General features: G+C 38.2%; 2 protein-coding genes across 3 annotated transcripts; both read left to right on the top strand.

Annotated features, from left to right (window-relative positions):
- The first annotated feature begins 1,262 nt into the window (after window positions 1-1,262).
- On the top strand, window positions 1,263-11,307 carry fbxo21 (F-box protein 21). 2 transcript variants are annotated; one of them, XM_039620742.1, is made up of 12 exons: window positions 1,263-1,532; window positions 2,104-2,239; window positions 2,615-2,709; window positions 3,510-3,631; window positions 5,736-5,882; window positions 6,091-6,227; window positions 6,336-6,472; window positions 7,035-7,214; window positions 7,520-7,652; window positions 7,925-8,115; window positions 8,252-8,409; window positions 9,654-11,307. In XM_039620742.1, exons 1-12 carry the CDS (start codon window positions 1,309-1,311, stop codon window positions 9,893-9,895), a joined length of 1,902 nt encoding a protein of 633 aa, XP_039476676.1. In that variant the 5' UTR covers window positions 1,263-1,308; the 3' UTR covers window positions 9,896-11,307. The 2 variants fall into 2 exon arrangements, with proteins under 2 accessions (XP_039476676.1, XP_031602959.1); XM_031747099.2 differs by having other exon boundaries at window positions 1,264-1,532; window positions 2,600-2,709.
- A 142-nt stretch (window positions 11,308-11,449) lies between these two features.
- Window positions 11,450-19,595, top strand: tesca (tescalcin a). Its single transcript, XM_031747113.2, has 8 exons — window positions 11,450-11,642; window positions 13,197-13,266; window positions 13,877-13,957; window positions 14,619-14,758; window positions 16,744-16,805; window positions 18,116-18,223; window positions 18,307-18,354; window positions 18,847-19,595. The coding sequence occupies exons 1-8, from the start codon at window positions 11,582-11,584 to the stop codon at window positions 18,937-18,939; spliced, it is 663 nt and encodes a 220-aa protein (XP_031602973.1). The 5' UTR covers window positions 11,450-11,581; the 3' UTR covers window positions 18,940-19,595.
- Window positions 19,596-19,597: the final 2 nt, after the last annotated feature.

Genomic DNA, 19,597 nt, shown 5'->3' with positions numbered 1-19,597 from the left:
TGCACTTCGCTTTCTTACTCTAAGACAAGCTCAAGGGGTTCACTTTGTGGTGATTAAATCCACAACTATTTTGGCGATCAATAAAAAGTTTGTTGTATCTTTTTCATACAAAAATGGCAGACCTAATTGTGTAGTGTCTCAGTTATAAGAAGTAGCTGCTTTGGTCTGTGAAATGGAATCATAATCTGAATATATTTAATTTTAAAGTGCTGGGCAGTAAAATTAATTTACATTTAAATTAAAGAAAAGTAATATGAGCTAATCTTGGGCATTTGAGCAGTGGATTGTTGAAGAACAAATGCAGCTGTTCTAAATACTGGGCAGGGTCTCTGTCCTGTGTGCCCTCTGAAATCAAAACCAGTGACCTTTGGCCTTATGTATCCTAAATAAGATGGGACTTTTACACTTTCTGACACAAACAAAAGTAAGAAAAAATAAACAAACAATTTTTTTTTTTTAAAAATCAGTACAATTTCTGTCATTTTTTACTAGACAGGAATAGTCAACTTTCTCCAACAGATGGATTTAGCTCTACTGACATGTGGACAGACACAGGAAATCCTTTATACCTCATTCGATAACTATCTACCATTTAACTCATTGAATATTATTAGTAGTAGTAGTTGTAGTAGTAGTAGTAGTAGTAGTAGAAGTAGTAGTGGAAGAGAGCATGGAGATGTGGGGAGATGGTACTACAAGATGACCTGTTATGATGGATGGGTTGGAGACAGTGGACCAACAAATAGCCAGGAGGCTGAGTTAGAGGTGACAGAGTTCACAATAGTAAGATTTGCAATAGGAATGACCAAAATGGCCTGCATTAGAAATGACTACACCAAATGGCTACGCTAAAGGTGAACAGTTTCGAGAATTTAGAGATGCTTGGTTTGGAGTGGTTTGGACTTGTGCTGAGGAGGGACAATGGATGTTATTATTATTATTATTATTATTGTTATTATTTACATTTGTAACAAAATAATTTCTCAAAGGGTAAAATGCTGTAGAATAAATAAGTGAGGCCTGTTAATTACATCTGAGATTACTTGCCTATTAAACAAGAGTTGTACTTTCAAAAAAAGAAAGAAAGTTTCCTTTTCGTATTTTTGACTTGCCTGTAGTTTGTTTTGCAAAAAATAAAAATAAAACATAAATAAATAATATAAAATATGTGCAGAATTTCCGATGGTCATGAAGGCAGCACCGGTTTTTGTTTCCTCTTGAGTGAACGTGGCTCCGCCCTCGGCCCGGCCCCCTGCGCCATAAAGGGGCGGCGAAAAGGCAATGAGGTAATCGGGGTAAACAGTAAAGATGGCGACGCCTGTGGATGGAGAGGGACAGCCAAGTCTAAATGGGACTATTCCCGACCCCCAAACAAAAAAACTGACAGACCTGCCGACCGAGTTGCTCGAACACATCCTGTGCTTCCCTGTCCTCAAACATGTCGACATTTGTAACGTCTCCTGTTGCTGCAAGCGGCTACACGACGTTTGTCATGGAAGGGGGAAGGTCTGGGGACACCAGTATAAACTCAGGTGCTGTTTTTTGTGGTATTCTATACTGGCTTTTGGTGGCTTTTATGCTGTCTATAGAAAGGAATCTGACTCTTTTGTTATTTATGCGTAGTTTAGAGCCATTAATCTCTAAATGTCTGCTTTAAGGTGGGTTCGTTTACTGCGAACTCACAGGCAGCTGTCAGCCGTTGACATTCTGCTGATGCACCAAATTCATCATCACGCCATGCCGGTGGCTTCCCCCCTGCAACAACAATGAGGCTTATAAATGTTTACAGCTTTTGCAAGTAGCAATTTATTCTCCATTACACCAAATGAATTCATCCACAATGAATTTGTATGACCTTGAATGTTTGCCTCTGATCTGTAGAAGAGTGAAGCTCTTGGCAAAAGCTAGTTACTGTAAGCCCTCCTCCTGAGTGCCTTGGCTGACAGCTTTGCTCTTCTTTTTTTTAAGCAGAGCAAAAGACACCTCTTCAGCAAGATGATAAACAGTTCTAGAGACTAACATCTAACGCTTGAGGCTGTTAAATCATTCAGAATTTTTATTTGTTTTCCTGTAATAAAAAAATTACACTGCCTTCATTAACAGATGGCCAAGACTGCAGAGGTTTTATCGTCAGAATGAGTCCTGTGACTGGCTCAGAGAATACAAAACACGCCATAGAGTTGGGATACAAATACGAAGGACCGTGGAATCGATCTCAAAGAGATTCTTCACAGAAGTTGTGAGTAATCAGTTTCATCAGTGTTGTTTTTTTTCGTTATCTGTTTTACAGTGTTACATTTGACTTTAATAACTTGTGATAGACTGGTAACACGTGGATCGGTAGCAGTTATACATATTTCACTTAAGATACAACAATTAGGGTGATCAACTTAAGTGCATGTTTGTGAGAGATTACGTGGGACATGTCTGAAATTTTTTATATTTCTAAACACATGCAAACTTTACAGGTTACAAGTCTATTATTTAGCATGGAAAACACAGATATAATGGTGTTTGTTTGGTTTTTCATGCGCACATATTTATGCAAGAAAATCTGGGCTTTCAATGTTCCAAACTAATCTTGAGGTCTGTAACGCAGCCTTGCGTTGGTCAGGTGCTGGGAGACAGCTTTGCAGAAATTGAGTCACTTGGAATGCCTGAGCACTTCTGTGAAGACGAGCTGCTCTTCATACTCAACTCTGACAAGAGGTGAGAGCAGCACTGTGTTTATACTAAAATCTCAGTACTTGAAATTCTTGCTCTGTAGCTCTACACCCACTGACCTCTGTATTAGGTACACATGTTTAGTTGCGCATTAATGCAAGTGTCTAACAAGCCAGTTACAGAAAATCGATGTATTTAGGCATGTAGACATGGTAATGATGACCTAATGAAGTTCATTAGCATCACAACGGGGAAGAACAGTAATTTAAGTGATTTTGAATGGTGCTGGTGTTAGTTAGCAGTTCAGAAAATGCTGAACACCCAGCATCTCAACATGAAACTGGGATCCATCCTGCCTTGTATCAGCAGGTAAGGCTGATGGTTGTCGTGTATTAGTGTGGCTGATATTTTCTTGCACACTTTTAGCCCTTTGAACATGACTGTGAGTTCACAGCACTCAAACGGCTTTCACAGTCACCAGATTTCAGTCTGATAGAGCACCTTTGGGATGTAGTGGAACAGGAGATTCGCATCATGGACGTTCAGCCAATAAATCTGTGTGACGTTACCCTTTCCGAATGGTCCAAAATCAGAGGAATATGTTCAGCACCTTCTTGAATCTATGCCAGGAATCATAAAGGGAGGTCTGAAGGCAATCGGGCGTCCAACCTGTACTAGCAAGGTGTACCTAACAAAGTGGCTGGTGAGTGTACAGTTTGCAGTCACAAATGGGTTTGGGTGTTGATCATGTTAATCCTCTCTAAGACCTCTGTGATTATGATAGCTTTTGTTTTGTTGCATGTGCTCTCCTTTGATCTACCATCTCTCCATTCTTGACTCATTAGGAAAAGCCTGACCCTGAAGTACTATGCAAAGAAAATCCTTTACTTCCTGAGACAGCAAAACATCCTGAAGAGTCTGAAGAATTTCCTGGAGAAGCCCACAGAGCAGCAGTCAGCTCTAGGAGGTGAGGCATCTGTCCCGATAATACAAAGTTATTATACATTTACGTAGACTTATAAATCTCTATTATTACAATGTGTTAATACTTTATAGCTGCTAATTTTGCTACTAATTATTACAGTATACTGTGCTTAACAAATTATTAGTCATAAAAACAACAACAACAACAAAAAACAGAAATATTTTAGAAATCTTTCAAAAACCTTTTTTAAAACGAAAAATTTCTACCCAAATTTCAGCCGGCAAACTTCTGAGTTCTGAGAAGTCAGACATTGATCAAGGATAACATTCAACTAGTGCTGGGCGATATGACGATATATATCGTGTGGACGATAGAAAAGTGTCTATCGTGCCATTTGTCTTCTATCGTTTCTATCATTTCTAACCCTAATTTTATAAATTATTACATAAAATATATCATTAACCCTTTACAACCGGTCGGAGCAGGCACACTCCGTTTTGCCTAACTATTTTTAAATCCCTGTAGAACTGGAACCACGTAAGGTAGCGCAATAATTTTGTTTGCATATGAAACCGTAGGAGTTGTACTTACATCTTATTCCATTAGCTTGCCCTAGGTCATGGTTTCCTTCCACATATAGCTTTGCAAAAATTGCATAAAAAGCACTTCCAGCAACAAAAACATAATATTCCAGAAACACGCTTTGCCGATCCGATCAGCTGTTCATAACACTTCCTACGTTGGAATATAAGACTTCCTACGTTGGAATATAAGTCAGCGTGATCTATCGCATGTCCACCATTACCTGTCTGAAACCGGAAGTTACGTCATTTTTGCGGAAAATGTAGGGGGGGGTTTTTTACCTTCAAAGCCTATGTTGGTGTTTTTAAAAGTCATGTTTGACTTTATGCTTTTCTGTATCGTTTCTGGGATGCTTAGAAGTCAAATTACACTGTTGGAAATAGTTTATTTTGATGCGCATGCTGTTTTTTGGCAAATTTGCATTATAATATTTATTTTCATTTTTCCTGTAGTATATAAAAATTTGTGTATCTCAAATATAAAACTATGAAGACACTCAAAATAAATTTCTCGTGGTTGGAAACTATTTTGTGCAACTTTTTTCTATTTACAGTTTTGAGGGATAAGCCTCTTAAATTTCTCTAACTAGAAATATATGTAAAAAACAAAACAAAAACGATTTTCAATTTTTTTTCTAGTTTATTGCACTTTTTTGCAATTTATGTAGTTACTATGGACTTAATGCATACATATTATTCAAATTTGGGCTATAACGGTTATATTGATGTATAGCAACTTGTAATGCTCCCACAAATGGCACTACAGCATGTAAAATGTAAAGATAAACTCTGGCTGACTTGGTTCTATGGTAGGTTTTAAAGGGTTAAATAGCCTGTGGCAAATATATTAGTGTTGTCTTCTGACTATACATACTGTATTTTCTCTTGCATAAAGTTAAAAGTATAAAAAAATGATATTTTTTGCAAAGAAACTCCGTCTTGTGGTTTTGCGACATGGTGCTGCTTTACGTGCACCCGGATTTGCAACATGCTTTACGGTAACTCAAAACAAAGACTGCACCCTCTCCACTCGCTGTTTACAGACTGCATACTTTCCAGATGACCACAAGTCAGGTGGTATATCGTGATATATATCGTTATCGTGATATAAAATAATTCATATCGTGATAAATATTTATATCGCCCAGCACTACATTCAACCATTAAAATGTATTTTTCTGTTCAGAAATGCAAGTAAATGCCTGTAATTTGGCATCTTGATTAAAAAAATAATGTGAGTTACTCTTTTTCTCCCACCTTTTTTTTTTTTTTTTTTTTTTTTTTTTTTTTTTTTTTAATAATAGTAACTTTAAAAATTCATAGATAGCAATCATTTTATTTGGCATAAAAAGATACAATTTCGATTGACGAGCTTGTGCAAACTGGTGAATTACCCATTACAGAAACCTAGAAAAAACGAGTTTAGGCCACTGTGGCCTAAACCTTACATTGGGTGGTGGTCTAATAAATTTGTTATGCACAATATGTTGAAACAAAAACAGTGCATTTAAACTTTCCGCCTTTTCCTTATATAATTCCTGCGGTTCCTTTTTTTTCCTCCTTAGGTGCTGTACTTGTTGATCAGTATTGTAACCCACTGGCGGATGTTACACTGGACAGCATATCAGCCCAGCTGGATGAAATCACAGAGAAAGTCAAGAAGATGCTGAGAATCAAGAACCCATCTCACCCCAGCCTGCGTATTGCCCAAGGTCAGCTTTCCCCTTTATTATGTTTCTCCAAAGATTTATCATTAGTTGATGCCTAAAGCCTGAAGGCTTGGGCTTCCATTTCTAGTGCATTCTGAAAAAGTCAATATGAGTAAATCTGTTTGGCAAAGGTGGCACAGCTGCACAAAATCCATAACCTTCACTTAAATGCAAAGTTTGGTTGATGTTTTATTTCTTGTGTGTATTGCAGGTAACTGTTCTGTTGTAGAGGACTTTGAGCTCCAGAGACAGGTCATTTGTGCCCTTAACTCTGTCCTGTATGAGCAGCTTCAATACAAAGGCAATGAGTGTGACTACTACAACCCCCTCAACTCTTATATCCACCAGGTAGACTTTCCAGAAAATCCTGTGTCTTCACGGTCTCAAGCTTTTGAATATTTTCAAATTATTCTTCTTTGTGGAATAGTTTCACTTATCTTCTTGGTAATTGTGCAGGTGCTACTACGCCGTACAGGCATTCCCATAAGCCTCTCCGTTCTCTACATGACATTGGCCCAGAGGCTGGGTATTCAGCTGGAACCCGTCAACTTTCCCAATCACTTCCTGCTGCGCTGGTGCCAGAAACCGAGAGGGTACAGCTTTCATTTAAAATAATTCTGATCCAATTACTGATTGCAATTTAAGCTGTCATTCATGTAGTTTATGGAAGGGAAAGCATGGAGGAGAGGAATAAGTAATCAAGATCAAAGCTTTTTACTTTGTTTCCCTTGAGTCGCATCCATTTTCAGGATTTATGCACACATAAATCAGTAAATCAACCATCATCAGCGTTCATCAGCATCCACTTTAGGAAGTGGGAGTTTACAGTTTTGTTTTTGTTTTGTTTTTTGGGGGTTGTGTGTGTGTGTGTGTGTGTGTGTGTGTGTGTGTGTGTGTGGTGTGGTGGGGGGGCGGGGGTCTTATTAATGCGTAAAAATTCCAGTCCTTCTCAGATTACTGCAATTTGTTCTGTTCATTTCTGCAAGATAAGGACAAAGATAAGGACAAGCCAAATTTTATTTTGTATTTTAACTTTTTTAAAAGTCCTAAACTAATTATCATTTATGTTTTCTAAAGTATACAAAGCTAAACCTGGTGGCAAAGTGTGTTTAATGTGTATTTCTATGAGATTAATGGAACTTCTTTTTCCTGCAGGAGCGAGGATATCTATGACTTTGTCTACATTGATGCCTTTGGAAAAGGCAAGCAGCTGACAGCAAAGGAGTGTGAGTACCTCATCGGCCACCAGGTTACAGCAGATTACTACAGTGCCATAAGCACCACAGAGGTGCTGCTTAGGATGGTGGGAAACCTGCTTAACATCGGCAAGAGAGGGTAAGGGAAATTGAACACCTGACTCTACAATCACCACAATCAGTTTCTCTTGGCGACGTAGGATCAGTGGATGGTAAACAATGGTAAACAAAGGGGCTAATCAAGAATGCTGCTCTAAATTCCTGCTTAATTTTATCTTTTTGTCTTATGATCTGACAAAATAATTATGGCATTAAACAGTCTCAAAGCAAAATAAAAGATTAAAATGGATTTGATGGCTGTCAGAAATAATGAATAAATTAATAGCATCTTCTCTTTACTATTTTATTTCTGTTTTTTTTCTTCTTTTTTTCCCCCATTGTCAGTGAGGGCAATGAAAAGTCCTACCAGCTCCTCCGAGACTCTCTGGACCTCTACCTCACAATCAACCCAGATAATGTGCAGTATTTGCTGCTGCAGGCACGCCTCTACTTCCACCTGGGAATCTGGCCAGAAAAGGTCAGAATAGCCAACTGTCTGTTTTTAAAAAAAGTCTGATTTGTAGCCTACTGGACGTAGTTTTTGTAGTGTTACTATACTGGTACTGTTTTCCTCATTCTCTACCTGAATGAAGTGTTAAATATTATAAAATATAAAACAATTAATATTGTACTGCTCTTGCACAATAGTTTAATATGTAACATAATGTGCAGCTGCATAGGACAGCTATTCTCAGAGGTCATATAACTGACATAAACACATTGTACAGTGACGTTCATCCTTGTTCTTAGGTGCTTGACATCCTACAGCACATTCAGGCACTGGATCCCTCCCAGCACGGAGCGGTGGGTTACTTGGTGCAACATACGCTGGAGCACATCCAGCACAAGAAACACCCTGTGACACCTGAGGTGAAGAGGCGTAGTGCTCCAGAACACCTGGAAGTCCAGTATTCAGTCGGCCTTATTATGAAACACAAGCGGTAGGTCACACTGTAATGTGATTCGCCGTGCATCATACATGACAAAACCTAAAATCCTTTCTGATCTTTCTCTCTGATCATACCCTGTATATTTGATCACCTGAGCATTTTGGCTCTTTTCCACCTGTTTTATCAGGTCTGGGTATAACTGTGTGATCTATGGGTGGGACCCTAAATGTACAATGAGTCCAGAGTGGATCTCCACCATGAGGGTCCATCAGCTGTCCAATGGGGCTAATCAGCCTTTCTACAATGTACTCGTGCAGGATGGGACTTGCCGCTATGCTGCACAAGGTATGAATCCTATACAATAGTGTGGTGATGGTAACCATTAACATCCCCTTTGTACAGGTTGTGTGATTGAAAACAAAAATGTGTAAATAATGTATATAGTTGGTAAATTCCTTTACCTTCAAGGGGGCATATAGCTGTTTGTTTGGTTTTGTTGGCACTTATAATACACATTAATGGACAGAGTCTGATCAGTGCTCCGCGTATGGCTTATTTACTGAGTGAAAAACACACAACAGTGGCAGTACAGATTGAAAGTTTGTAGTTTTACTAACTTAGGGTATGTGGGTCTGCTCTGACTTTGAGTGGGAATTCCAAGTTAAAGGGGCATTCCACAAAAACAATTAGACTGGGAACTCTGAATTTCCAACTTTAGACTTGTTTAGGAAAGCAGCATTAGCCAGTCTCTGTGTACTGCTCTGGTGCTTATTCCACTTTCCAGAAATGAACAGGACTTTAAGCTGTGATGTGAAAATAAATTAAATTTGAAATTATTTTGATGAACTTAATTTTTCATTACACAATTTTGACATATTATTTTGTAATTGTCCTCTGTGCAGCGCCACAGTGGATTTTAAAATCAATCAATCAGATGTGATTCATGTCACCCTTTCAGCTTCAATCTAAGAGGTTTAATAAAAGTATTGCATTATGAAATACCCATTTTTTTTTTTGTACATAGCTGCCCATTTTCAGAGGCTCAAAAGTTATTACTCCGTTTACTAAGATTCGGTTTCATGGCCAGATAAGGTCAGTTCCCCCATGATTGCATAAGAAATTCAGCAGATAAAGGATTTGGAGCTAATTTTAAGTGTTAACCTTGCATTTGTTAGCTGTTCACTGGCACTCTTAAGAGGCCAGTAAGGATGTAGAGGCCATCATTGGGCTAAAAGAACAGATTACACCGTAACAGAGAACCTCTAAAGCAGCCTGCAAAGTTCGGGGAAAAAATGGATACAATGTTGATGACATTCTTTGGACAGATGAAACCAAGATGAATTTATACCAGAATGATGGGAAGGGAAAAGCATGGAGAGGGGAAAGGAACAGCTCATGATCCAAAGCATACCACATCAGTTGTCAAACATGTATGGCTGCCAGTAAAAATGGGTCACTAGTATTTATTGAATACTGACAGCTGTGGTTTAGAGGTAAAATTACAAAAACATAAGTCCTTGTGCAAATACTTATGGACATGTCACATATACTCAGTCCCACCTGAAGTATGTTTTTCCTTTGTTTCCCAGAGAACCTGGAGCCTCACTCAGCCCCCCTGGAGATTGGCCACCCAGAGGTGGGTCGCTACTTCTCCGAGTTTGCTGACACCTACTATGTTGCCAATGAAGAACTGCAGACACGATACCCAGAGGACATGGATGAAACCCTGTGTACAGTCCGGGAGTTCTATCACAGACTGACACCCAGTGCTGGGAACCAAGAAGAAGCTCCTACCACAGACCAAAACAACCAACAAGCCATGTCTATGTAGCAAGTAGCGCTGTCTAGCACTCTGCCAACCCAGGCTAACCGCTTACAGGTCACAATTAACTTAGCTGGTGCTTTGTTGTCAAAACCAGAGGGGTATACTACGAAGGAAATTCAAGAAAGCCAGACTTTTGTTGCCTTAGCTGGCATAACAGACCCTAAAATCCCAGTTAGAGATGATCGATACCATGACGGTAGTTGTCAGCGTTCTCTGTTAAGCTTTCTGCTTCAACCTCTGTGTGTGCTCGCATAAAAGAGGGGAGTTTCACATGACATGCAACTCTTCTTTCATATAAAATGATCCATATGAGTGCTACCCTATGAGTGATGATTATAAAAGGTGATTAAAATCTATAAGGAAATTTGAAAAATGCAACAGTAAAATGCAATACTGTTTACTCACCAGATCAAAGTGAAATCAATTTGACTGAATAGGTATTCTTGGTGTGTCGTCTTGTATCTGCCCTTGCAGCAGTAAAAGAAACTTTGCAACAGAAACTTTGCAAAGTATAAAAGAAATTATACATTTTCAGTATCACCAAATTAATACATTCACCTTCCTGTGACAATGCAAAAAACCTTTATTCAGTCACTTTAGCAATGTGTGAAAACCTGGCACTTCCAGTTGATTTTCAAACTAAAAACCAGAATATAACCAGCTCCTGACCAGGTTACGAGAACACTACAAGTGGTGATTTAGCCAGTTAAGACGACCACATTCATGACACAGAATACTTTATACTGGAAGTAGCTTGCTAAGCCATTGAAATTACTTCGTAGTAGACCCCTCTAGCCATGTGGAACAGAGAGTTTTTGCTTTGATACATCTGTCCTAATACCCGTGTATTTGTTGTAAAATCAAGGTTCAAATTGTCAGACGATGATGTATGATACTCATTTAGCAGGGATGTATTTTTCACAACCCAAATACCTTCAGAGCCAAGTTGGAAAATTAATCAAAATCAGAATAATTTAACTTTAGAAACCACTAGATTCTAAGTAAACAGTTAAGCGGACAAGTAAATATCAGAATGAGTGTCCACGTGCTGCAAATCCCCATTGTCTAAAACCAAGGAATGCTCTTTTACCCACACCTCCATGCATCCAGCACCAGTCTTCAAACCATTTACCCTAAATCCCCAGTACATTGACACGCAGAAGACTAACTTTGTAAATTGACTTTTGCTTTTATTTCTCCGTATTTTAATGGTGACACTCACTTATAAAAGTCTAACTTTCACATTTCTAGTATTTTTTTCTGTATATTTACAAGTGAAATAAGTAGGATGCCATGGCTCATCAGTCTTTAATGAAAAAAACAAAAACAAGTGGAACCAATAAGGACACCAACTACTTGAAGCAGAAATGACTGAGTTATGAGGAGACAAAAAGAATAAAGCGTTCCAGGTTGTAATACTTCCTTTCTGACTTATTTCTCTCGCTAAGTGTATTCATTGTTTTCTTGTTCACAACACATCACTAACTACATCTGCGCTAATGAGAAACATGAAGCAGCAGGTGGTTTATCCGCACACTGTGTGGATTTAGGACCTTGAGGACGCCAAACGTTCCCAGGACGCCAGAAGCAAACTACACTTCGCGTCTTGCAGAGGGAAGCGGGTTAATATTGCAACACCACAGAAAAGTTCAAACAAAGTATGCGCTCTGACGGAGCGGTGAAGCGGCAAGGATGGGAGCTTCGCAGACGCGCCTCGAGCACAACTACGACGATCTGACTGAAAAAAGTGGATGTAAGTAGGAAGATTCTCGTTTGATGCCGTGCACCGTGTTGTTTGAGTTAAGTGGTTCACTTGCATCGTGGAATAACTGGTAGCTGTGATACGCGTCGTCGAGGAAACGAAGGGAGACTAGTGATTAACATTTAGTTGATAGCCGTACCGACCTGTTTTTCTAGTGTGTTGGCTGACATTAAGACCGCTTAATGGTGATGAGGTCAATAAAAAGGAAATGCAACTGTGTGAAAACTACTGGAATTAAATGGAACCATGTTGCGCTGCTTATTACGCACGTAATCGGGGCTACAAGTTGCCCAAAGTAATTTCCCCTACTGATTAATTCTGAGTTAATATCTTAAAGAGGTCTAAATGGTACATGGCAAAAGTAGGTCAAATTCGGTTTAAGGGGGAAAGAGGAATAACCGCGTTTTGTTCCAATTTTTTTCAAAAGGCTGTTTTTAGATTAAAAACCTAATTTCAACAGGAAGACAAGAGTGGTTGATTGCTTACACCGAGTAGCTGTCAAAGAAATGAGACTGTCCCATAACTTTGTGTAAATGGGCTCGACATGTGACACATGTGTGACAGGAATAATATTTACGTACTTAATATGCATAAGAGGATCTTTTAAAACGATCTAATAGCGATAGTTATGACTAACAGACGCAAGTTTAAAATCAGGTCTACTGTTCAGTGCGATTGTATACACTGTTGATACATTGAGGCACTCAACACTATACCGTCTGTATGTGGAAGAGTGAAATAAACAAGTTAAAAGAAGACACTACGGAAGTAAGTAGAGTGTTTTGTTTTTTCGTCTTCTTTTTAAAGGGCGAGTCTACATGTAGCGGCAGGCCAGTCTGATAAATGGGGATTAGATTTGAATCACCTTTATGGATCTTGTATGTTTGAGACTTTGAACTATTTTATTGCCTTCATTTCTTCAACGTGCGTCTCTCTCTGGGCTAAGCTGGAGAGCTTTGTGGACTTGAGTTCTGCGCGGTTTAATGAATTGATATGTTTCGTTGCACCCACAAGTGTGTGCTTGTTGTTGAGCACAATACCATAGATTCTTCTGTTGTTGTTGTTGCCCCCCCGCCCCCTTTGGCTTTGGCTAATTGGTCCATGAAGTTGAGTGTTGGTTGCACCACCTATAATGACTAACAAACTGATTTCTGTAAGAGGCTTCTTGTTGTTTCTAAAAGCATTAATTTACATGCTCTTGGGAAACCGGGGAAAGGTCACAATGAACAGGGGTGTTGTCCACAATGATTAGAAATTCCAAACCAGTATGATAAGGTACCAGGTAGAACCAGATAATCATGCTTAAGGCTTCTGGTATGTGTTTGTAGACCTAGAAAATGAGTACTGATTTAAGTAACCATGTGAAATTGCATAAAGGTGTTCAGTTTGTTTGCACTGCCATTAGACTGATAGCAGAGTTGCACCTGTACAATTTGATTTAAAAAAAAAAAAAAAAAAAGTTAAGTGAACGTATAATTATAGGTGAGTATTACTGTAAAAATCTTCAAAAATACATTCACATTGTTGATGTGTGCTTCTTTACAGTTTCACATGAGCAGATCAAAAACCTTTACCAGAGATTCCAGCAGCTGAGTGGAAATAATGAAAAAATAAGGTAACATGTCTTGTTACATGGGGGTCAGCTCGCATGTGGTTTTAATGGAAACACCTGGGCTTTCTTTGCCTGATATAGTAGTATGGCAGTTGCAGACTGGCAGTTCAGACTCACAATGGAGACTCTGCAGTTGCTGCTAAAAGATGAAATGCTGTATGGTCAGGCTGATGAACTGTGAGGATTTCTGGCTTTTCCAGCACAGACAAAAACAAGTAATGTAATGGTGACACAGACTCGCACCAAAAGAGAGACATTAGGCAAATATAACATGCAGATAATGATGCATTAGTAATACAGAGCAAACACTTACTGTGCAAACACACCACTTCATATATAGAAATGCAACATGATCACAGTGGCAGGGTTTTGGTTCCTTATTTTGAAAAAGAAAGGGGGAACAAATGTTTGTCCTGGTAGGTTGGACAGATAACACTATTCACACTCATTACCACCCTCTAATGTTATTTAAATTTGTCCAAAAAAAATAAAATAATAATCTGACAGTGTAGTAGAATGGAGTATAGTGAACAACAGGTGCCTTGAGGCGAAAGGTTGCAATTTGGCACTACATGAATAAAACTGAATTAAACCATATCCTGTCCCACTGCAGCCGAGATGACCTGGAGCGCATACCGGCCCTGAACAACAACCCAATCAGAAAGCAAATTATTACTGCATTCTTCGATAAAAGGTGAGTACAATCAAATTACATCATATTCTCTCTGTTACCCGTATGGTTAATGTCAAGGTCACTGAAGGCTTTAATCAGAATCTGTTGTTTACTGTCGACTTCTGTGTGTTTTGGGTGATGAAAACAATAGGCTGAAGAGAACCTAATGTGTGGAAGTAACTGTTATTGTTGGGTTCAGCCTTCAGCTAAAAGGACATCCATATACTTTGTGAACACACATTATCCACCTGTTCACATGAAGCAGCAGCTTAATAATTGAGGGTTTTGTTGCTATTACAAGACAGTTGTTGGCATTTTTAATCACTGTGTCATGCTTTGGAGGGTGGAAAGCAGCAGAACAAACCACAATGAACTGCATAATAAACAAGCTGTCTGTGAATGCATGTGGCTTCTGCTCACAAGCAGACAACTCTTGTGACAAACTAAATTAAAAATGCTGTATTTTCCTACAATATGGAGATATTTTGATACAATGGCTGAAAATAAATATTTTAGGATTATTATTATTTTATTTTTAACCAGCAAAGGCAAGAAAATGCAGAAATTGCATTGGTTAAAACAGGCATAAGCACAATTGTATGTTCCAGACTTTTAAAAAGTAACATTGGCTAAGGTTAACTTGATGATACCTATACATTGGTTTGTTTTGATTGTGATACAGGAACCAGCATCAGAATGATGTTGGCTCCCTTGACGAGATTGGCTTTGAGCAGTTCCTCATGGTCATGTCCCACTTCCGCCCTGTGAATTCAAAAGCGACAGAGGAAGAGAAGGCGACTGTAAGAAAACAAAAGCTTCGCTGTAAGTATCAGGTTTTTTTCTACTGCTGTCTTCACTCCTCTTTGTGTGTATCTCAAGTTTAAATTTAAAAAAAAAAAAAAAGTGTGCCATGCTTCTGGATAAGACTGTGTGGTGATGCTTAGCTACATAAATGACAACTGAATTCTTCACTGCTTGTCCAGTACTATATTGAGAGCCACAAAGGTATTTATGACCAGACTGGGAATGTGGCCCAGGAAAGCCATACAATGTCAAATGTCACATGTCACAAATAGAAAGGTATGATTTGTCCTATTATAGAAGAGTGAGACACATGACATTCAAATAAATGTTGAACTGAAATCTGCGGGAGAGCCTTGGACCCAAAACATGGTTGAAGTACAGTTTAAAGGGAAAGAAGGCTTTTTAAAATCTGTTTGTTTTTTTGGTTTTTGAATCTTTTTAAGCAGTTGTTGTCAGATTTGACTAATGAGTCTACACATGTAGTCATGCCCCTGTAACTGCTCAAATTAATTGTAAAATATATATATATATGTAAAGAATTTCAAATAAGTATTGAAATAAATGTGACTTCTGGAAGGAATTTGTAGCTGCAAAGTTGAGACTCATAAATTTTTACAACCTTTGGGATAAATATAGCATCTTATCTCTATAGGTATAGATAATAATTAGTCAGAGTGTTCCAGTAGGCACTACAGTACTATAGTCTACATTTGTGATTTGTCTTTATTGTGGACTCACTTTCTTTTAAGCTACTTGTTGTATAGTGGGACAAATGCATATAACACAATGTTAGATGGTAAGGAATATTTAACATTTGCAGGTGACAGCAAATTGTGGGTTAGCTGAGTAATTTGTGAGCACAAGTGTGTCTGTAAGTAAATTGAGTCATTCCTCAACCTGCAAAACTATCTTTAGCAGTACCGGATTCTAGTGCTTGGTTCTTGGTTTTGCATGGGGGCAAGGAAGCATGACACAGTATGATACCAGAAGAGCTCAGAATGACAGATGCATGATAGGATCCAGTTAGTTAGCCTTCTTGTTTGTTTCCATGGGTCAAAACCTGAAGCTACAGTAGCAGATGTGACTCATAGTTCATACAGGCAATTATTAATTTCTTTTAACTGCCCTAATTTGGTGTGGTCCTGGCATATTCTTCCTGTGTTTACTCAACTGACGAATGAATGTTTACAGTGTATATTGTGTAAGACTTCTTTGAAGTCTTACAAAAATATGCCCATAAAACTTGACCTTAAAGCTAATTTGTCTCTTTGCTAAATGTCTAATTTAATAAAACATGAACAAATGTAATTTGAAAGGTTTTTTCCTATACTTGGCAGTTTGAGTCCTCTTTAAATTCTAAAGCGAAAAAATGGCATACCACAAACATTTTTAATGTTAACACAACCATGACGAGCAGGAAGGGAGGGATGAATAGAAAGGTAATAGAAGTTTCAGACTCTTAACCTTAAACCTTAAACTATGGAGGCGTGCAAGTGAGCAAGTGACTAATGTGACCTCTTGTGTACTCTTGGAACTCCTTTTAAGAATAAATGACATTTAGAATAACAAGAAGAAGGAAAAACAGTTTGCTCTCCAAGGTATTCAACAGTCAGTTACTTAACGTAAAAAGAAAGGAACGCTTTCTGTGTTGTCACCTGTTGTATCAGAATATTTACTTCCCATGTTTTATTTATTTAAACTTTGGGCAACTGTAAGTTAGCATAGCCTTCCTACTGTCACAGTGATACATTTGTAAAACGGAGACAATGCGACATTAAATCTCAGATCAGCAAAATAGTCAAAATGTCTGGTTATTAGCAGAGAATAGTTTATGGCTGTTACTAGTAAATTTGTTATGGGGCTACAGTAAATAGTTATAGTACTGTTATTTCAGTATCTTCTTAAGCATACGTCTAATTGCTTCTTCCTCAACTTTATCTGTGAAATCCTGTGACTTGATGATAATCTGATAAACCTTTTTGCTTTGTTTGTTTGTTTTATAGTCCTGTTCAACATGCACGACACAGACAATGATGGCATTATTACTCTGGATGAGTACAGGACGGTAAGAGAAATTAACCATGCCCACAATAGCATACACAATAGAAATGCTGATAAGAAGCCTTAAGTAAAAATCCCAACACAGGAACATTTAAACTGAGGACATAACATAACAAACTGAATTATTGTAAACCTTAAAGTCACTTTAATTACTTTATAAATAATTTGAGCTATATTAGAGCATTTTAAAAAATGACATTAATCACAGGAGAAAACAATGTTACACAGACCTTTTTTTTTTTTTTTTACAGTGGTGTAATGTTCAAAGTTCACCTGTGGGTTCAAAATATGGCAGGTTAAGAATAATACTCTATTTAATCAACAATTACATTATCTGTCCTGTCAGTTATGTTGACTGATTTTGTGAACAGTCGACTATTGTGTCACTTTGAATTGTGGGACGGTGTTATCTATTTTCCTATTATAAAGGACGGAGTAATCAAGGGAGATCGTAAATGAAGCACTGAAGCAGCTTTCTTAATAGTTAATTAATTTAACTAGTGCTTACTATGTAAGAAAATCTGAAGGTCTGGCTTTCACCAGAACTTACAAATGCATTTTTCCTCAGCAGTCCTGATATAGTACGTAAGTACACTTGAGCCAGGAACTTTTGTTAATTACTTGTGTTGACTTTTTTTTTTCAGGGATTAAGATAACCAGACCTAGGTCATATACTTTACTGAAACCCAGCTGGCCCTTGTTTTAAACACTAGGCAGGATTATAAAACAATGTCACATGCACATAACATTTATGTACTTTAAGTATTTTGTATTAAAAGGCTGGACTGTGGAAATGTGATGACTAAATGTACATCTCAGGTTTAAAAGCAGAAATCTCCTTGAAATTATATTTAAGACGACTCATCAGCTAATGTTGCGAAATATTTAAAATGCCTTGCACTGAAAGACTGACTGAACCAGTCTGTACACACCCACACGGTCCTCAAGCAGCATTATCAGCCAAAACACATGAACACATATAACATACAGTACTCTTCAGCGTTAATTTTTGTGTGAAAATAACATGGTAGGCACATGCTGTGACACATATGCGATTAACTGTAAACCAACTGCAGAACAAGTTAGTTTAATAGCTCAAAAGCCTGTTCATAATTGCAAAGAATTAACCCAGATGTTAAGTTGGGTTAAAACAAGATTTACAGATAACGTTTTATCACAAAGACTGTTAATATAAATCCATGTGCATTTTTGGGGTCTTCATCGAAATGAGCTGATTGCCTGAGTTTCTTACCTCTCACTGTATTTGGAAGTCATCGTGTGGAGTCAACTTTTAATGTTCTGTTCGCATCCAAGGTGGTAGAGGAGCTGCTGTCTCAAAGCGGAGCCATTGAGACCGAGGTTGCCAGGGCGATAGCAGATGCTGCCATGCTGGAGGTGGCAAGCACAAATGTGCCCCACATGGTAAGAGAACTCACTAAAGCTGAACTGTTACAAGAAATTTGCACATGTGCAGCAAAGTAACACAGTCACTGGTCTCATTCCAGGCCCCGGATGATTTCTATGAAGGAATCACATTTGAGCATTTTGAACAGGTTTGCACTTACCTTATATATGCATATATGTAGATATGCATGATCTGATATCGTCGTGTTGGTGTTGTTCCCAGATCATCATGAAAATGTTGTTCCAGGATCAACATTGCAAGTGACCAATCAGAATGCTGTGACGTCATAGTTTTGCGACTTCGGGAAAAACCGCCGTAAAACAAAAAACTGTACTTAAGCTGCGAGAAACCGCCTCTGTCCGCCGATCAACGGACCCTGACCCTAATCCTAACCCTAACCCTTTAATAAATGGTAAGCAGAATTGATATTGTCCTTGCAACATTTGAATTTCATAAATGCACGAATGGCTTGGCGCGCAAAAGAGTAACGTCACAACATTCTGATTGGTCACTTGCAATGTTGATCCTGGAACAACATTTTCATGATGATCCAACACGACGATATCAGATCATCCATGTAGATATATCTATATATTAGATATAGATGGATAAATATATTTTCAATGTTTTCTGCCCACAGATTTTAAAAGGCATTGAAATGGAGTCCAGGATGCACATTCGCTTTTTGGACAAGAACGCCGCAACAATGCGTTGTGGGAAATTAAGCTCTTGATTGGGTTGTTGTTGTAAGGAAATGTTTATGTTGCTGCTGTTTTAGCACAGTGTCACCAGTCCTAAAACGCAATGAAGCCAGCCACTTCTGATATAAATAAATATATAAAGACAAACAAATATATTTTTGAACAGGACAAAATGCTAAATAAATGTAACACTGCTGTAAGTTCATTTTCATGCCAGTTTTAAAGATTGCATGTCACTTGTGCCTTTCTAGAGTTCTTTAATTAAGCTTTAAGAATTCAGTTTTTATGTTTTATTATCTGAAAAATAGCTAGTATGAGCGAATGCAGTGAGGTTTATATTTAGTCTTTGGTCGCAAGACACAGCAGTCTCTTAGCACTACCAACTATTCTACAAGCTCCACTGCAGTCAGCAGGTAATGTGAGGGCTTCTTTATACTAGAGAGAATCTTCACATTAGCTTAAGTCAGTCAACTGTTATGGCATCCAAAGTGAGACGCTGCAGGCACACACCATTTCCTCTGTAGCTCCAGAATAGCTCTTTTTGCTGTGTTCCTCTGAGGCTCTGTGTAACCAACCACTACTGATGTACTGTAGAAAAATGCACTATTTTTGATTACTGGTCTAAGGTGAAATCTCACCGCCCTCTCAATTAATTCTATTAATAAACAAAATAAATGTGAAGGAAAAATG

The sequence above is a fragment of the Oreochromis aureus genome, linkage group 12 (assembly GCF_013358895.1).
Source record: "Oreochromis aureus strain Israel breed Guangdong linkage group 12, ZZ_aureus, whole genome shotgun sequence".
NCBI lineage: Eukaryota > Metazoa > Chordata > Actinopteri > Cichliformes > Cichlidae > Oreochromis > Oreochromis aureus.
This window is presented reverse-complemented; position numbering and strand designations above follow the sequence as displayed.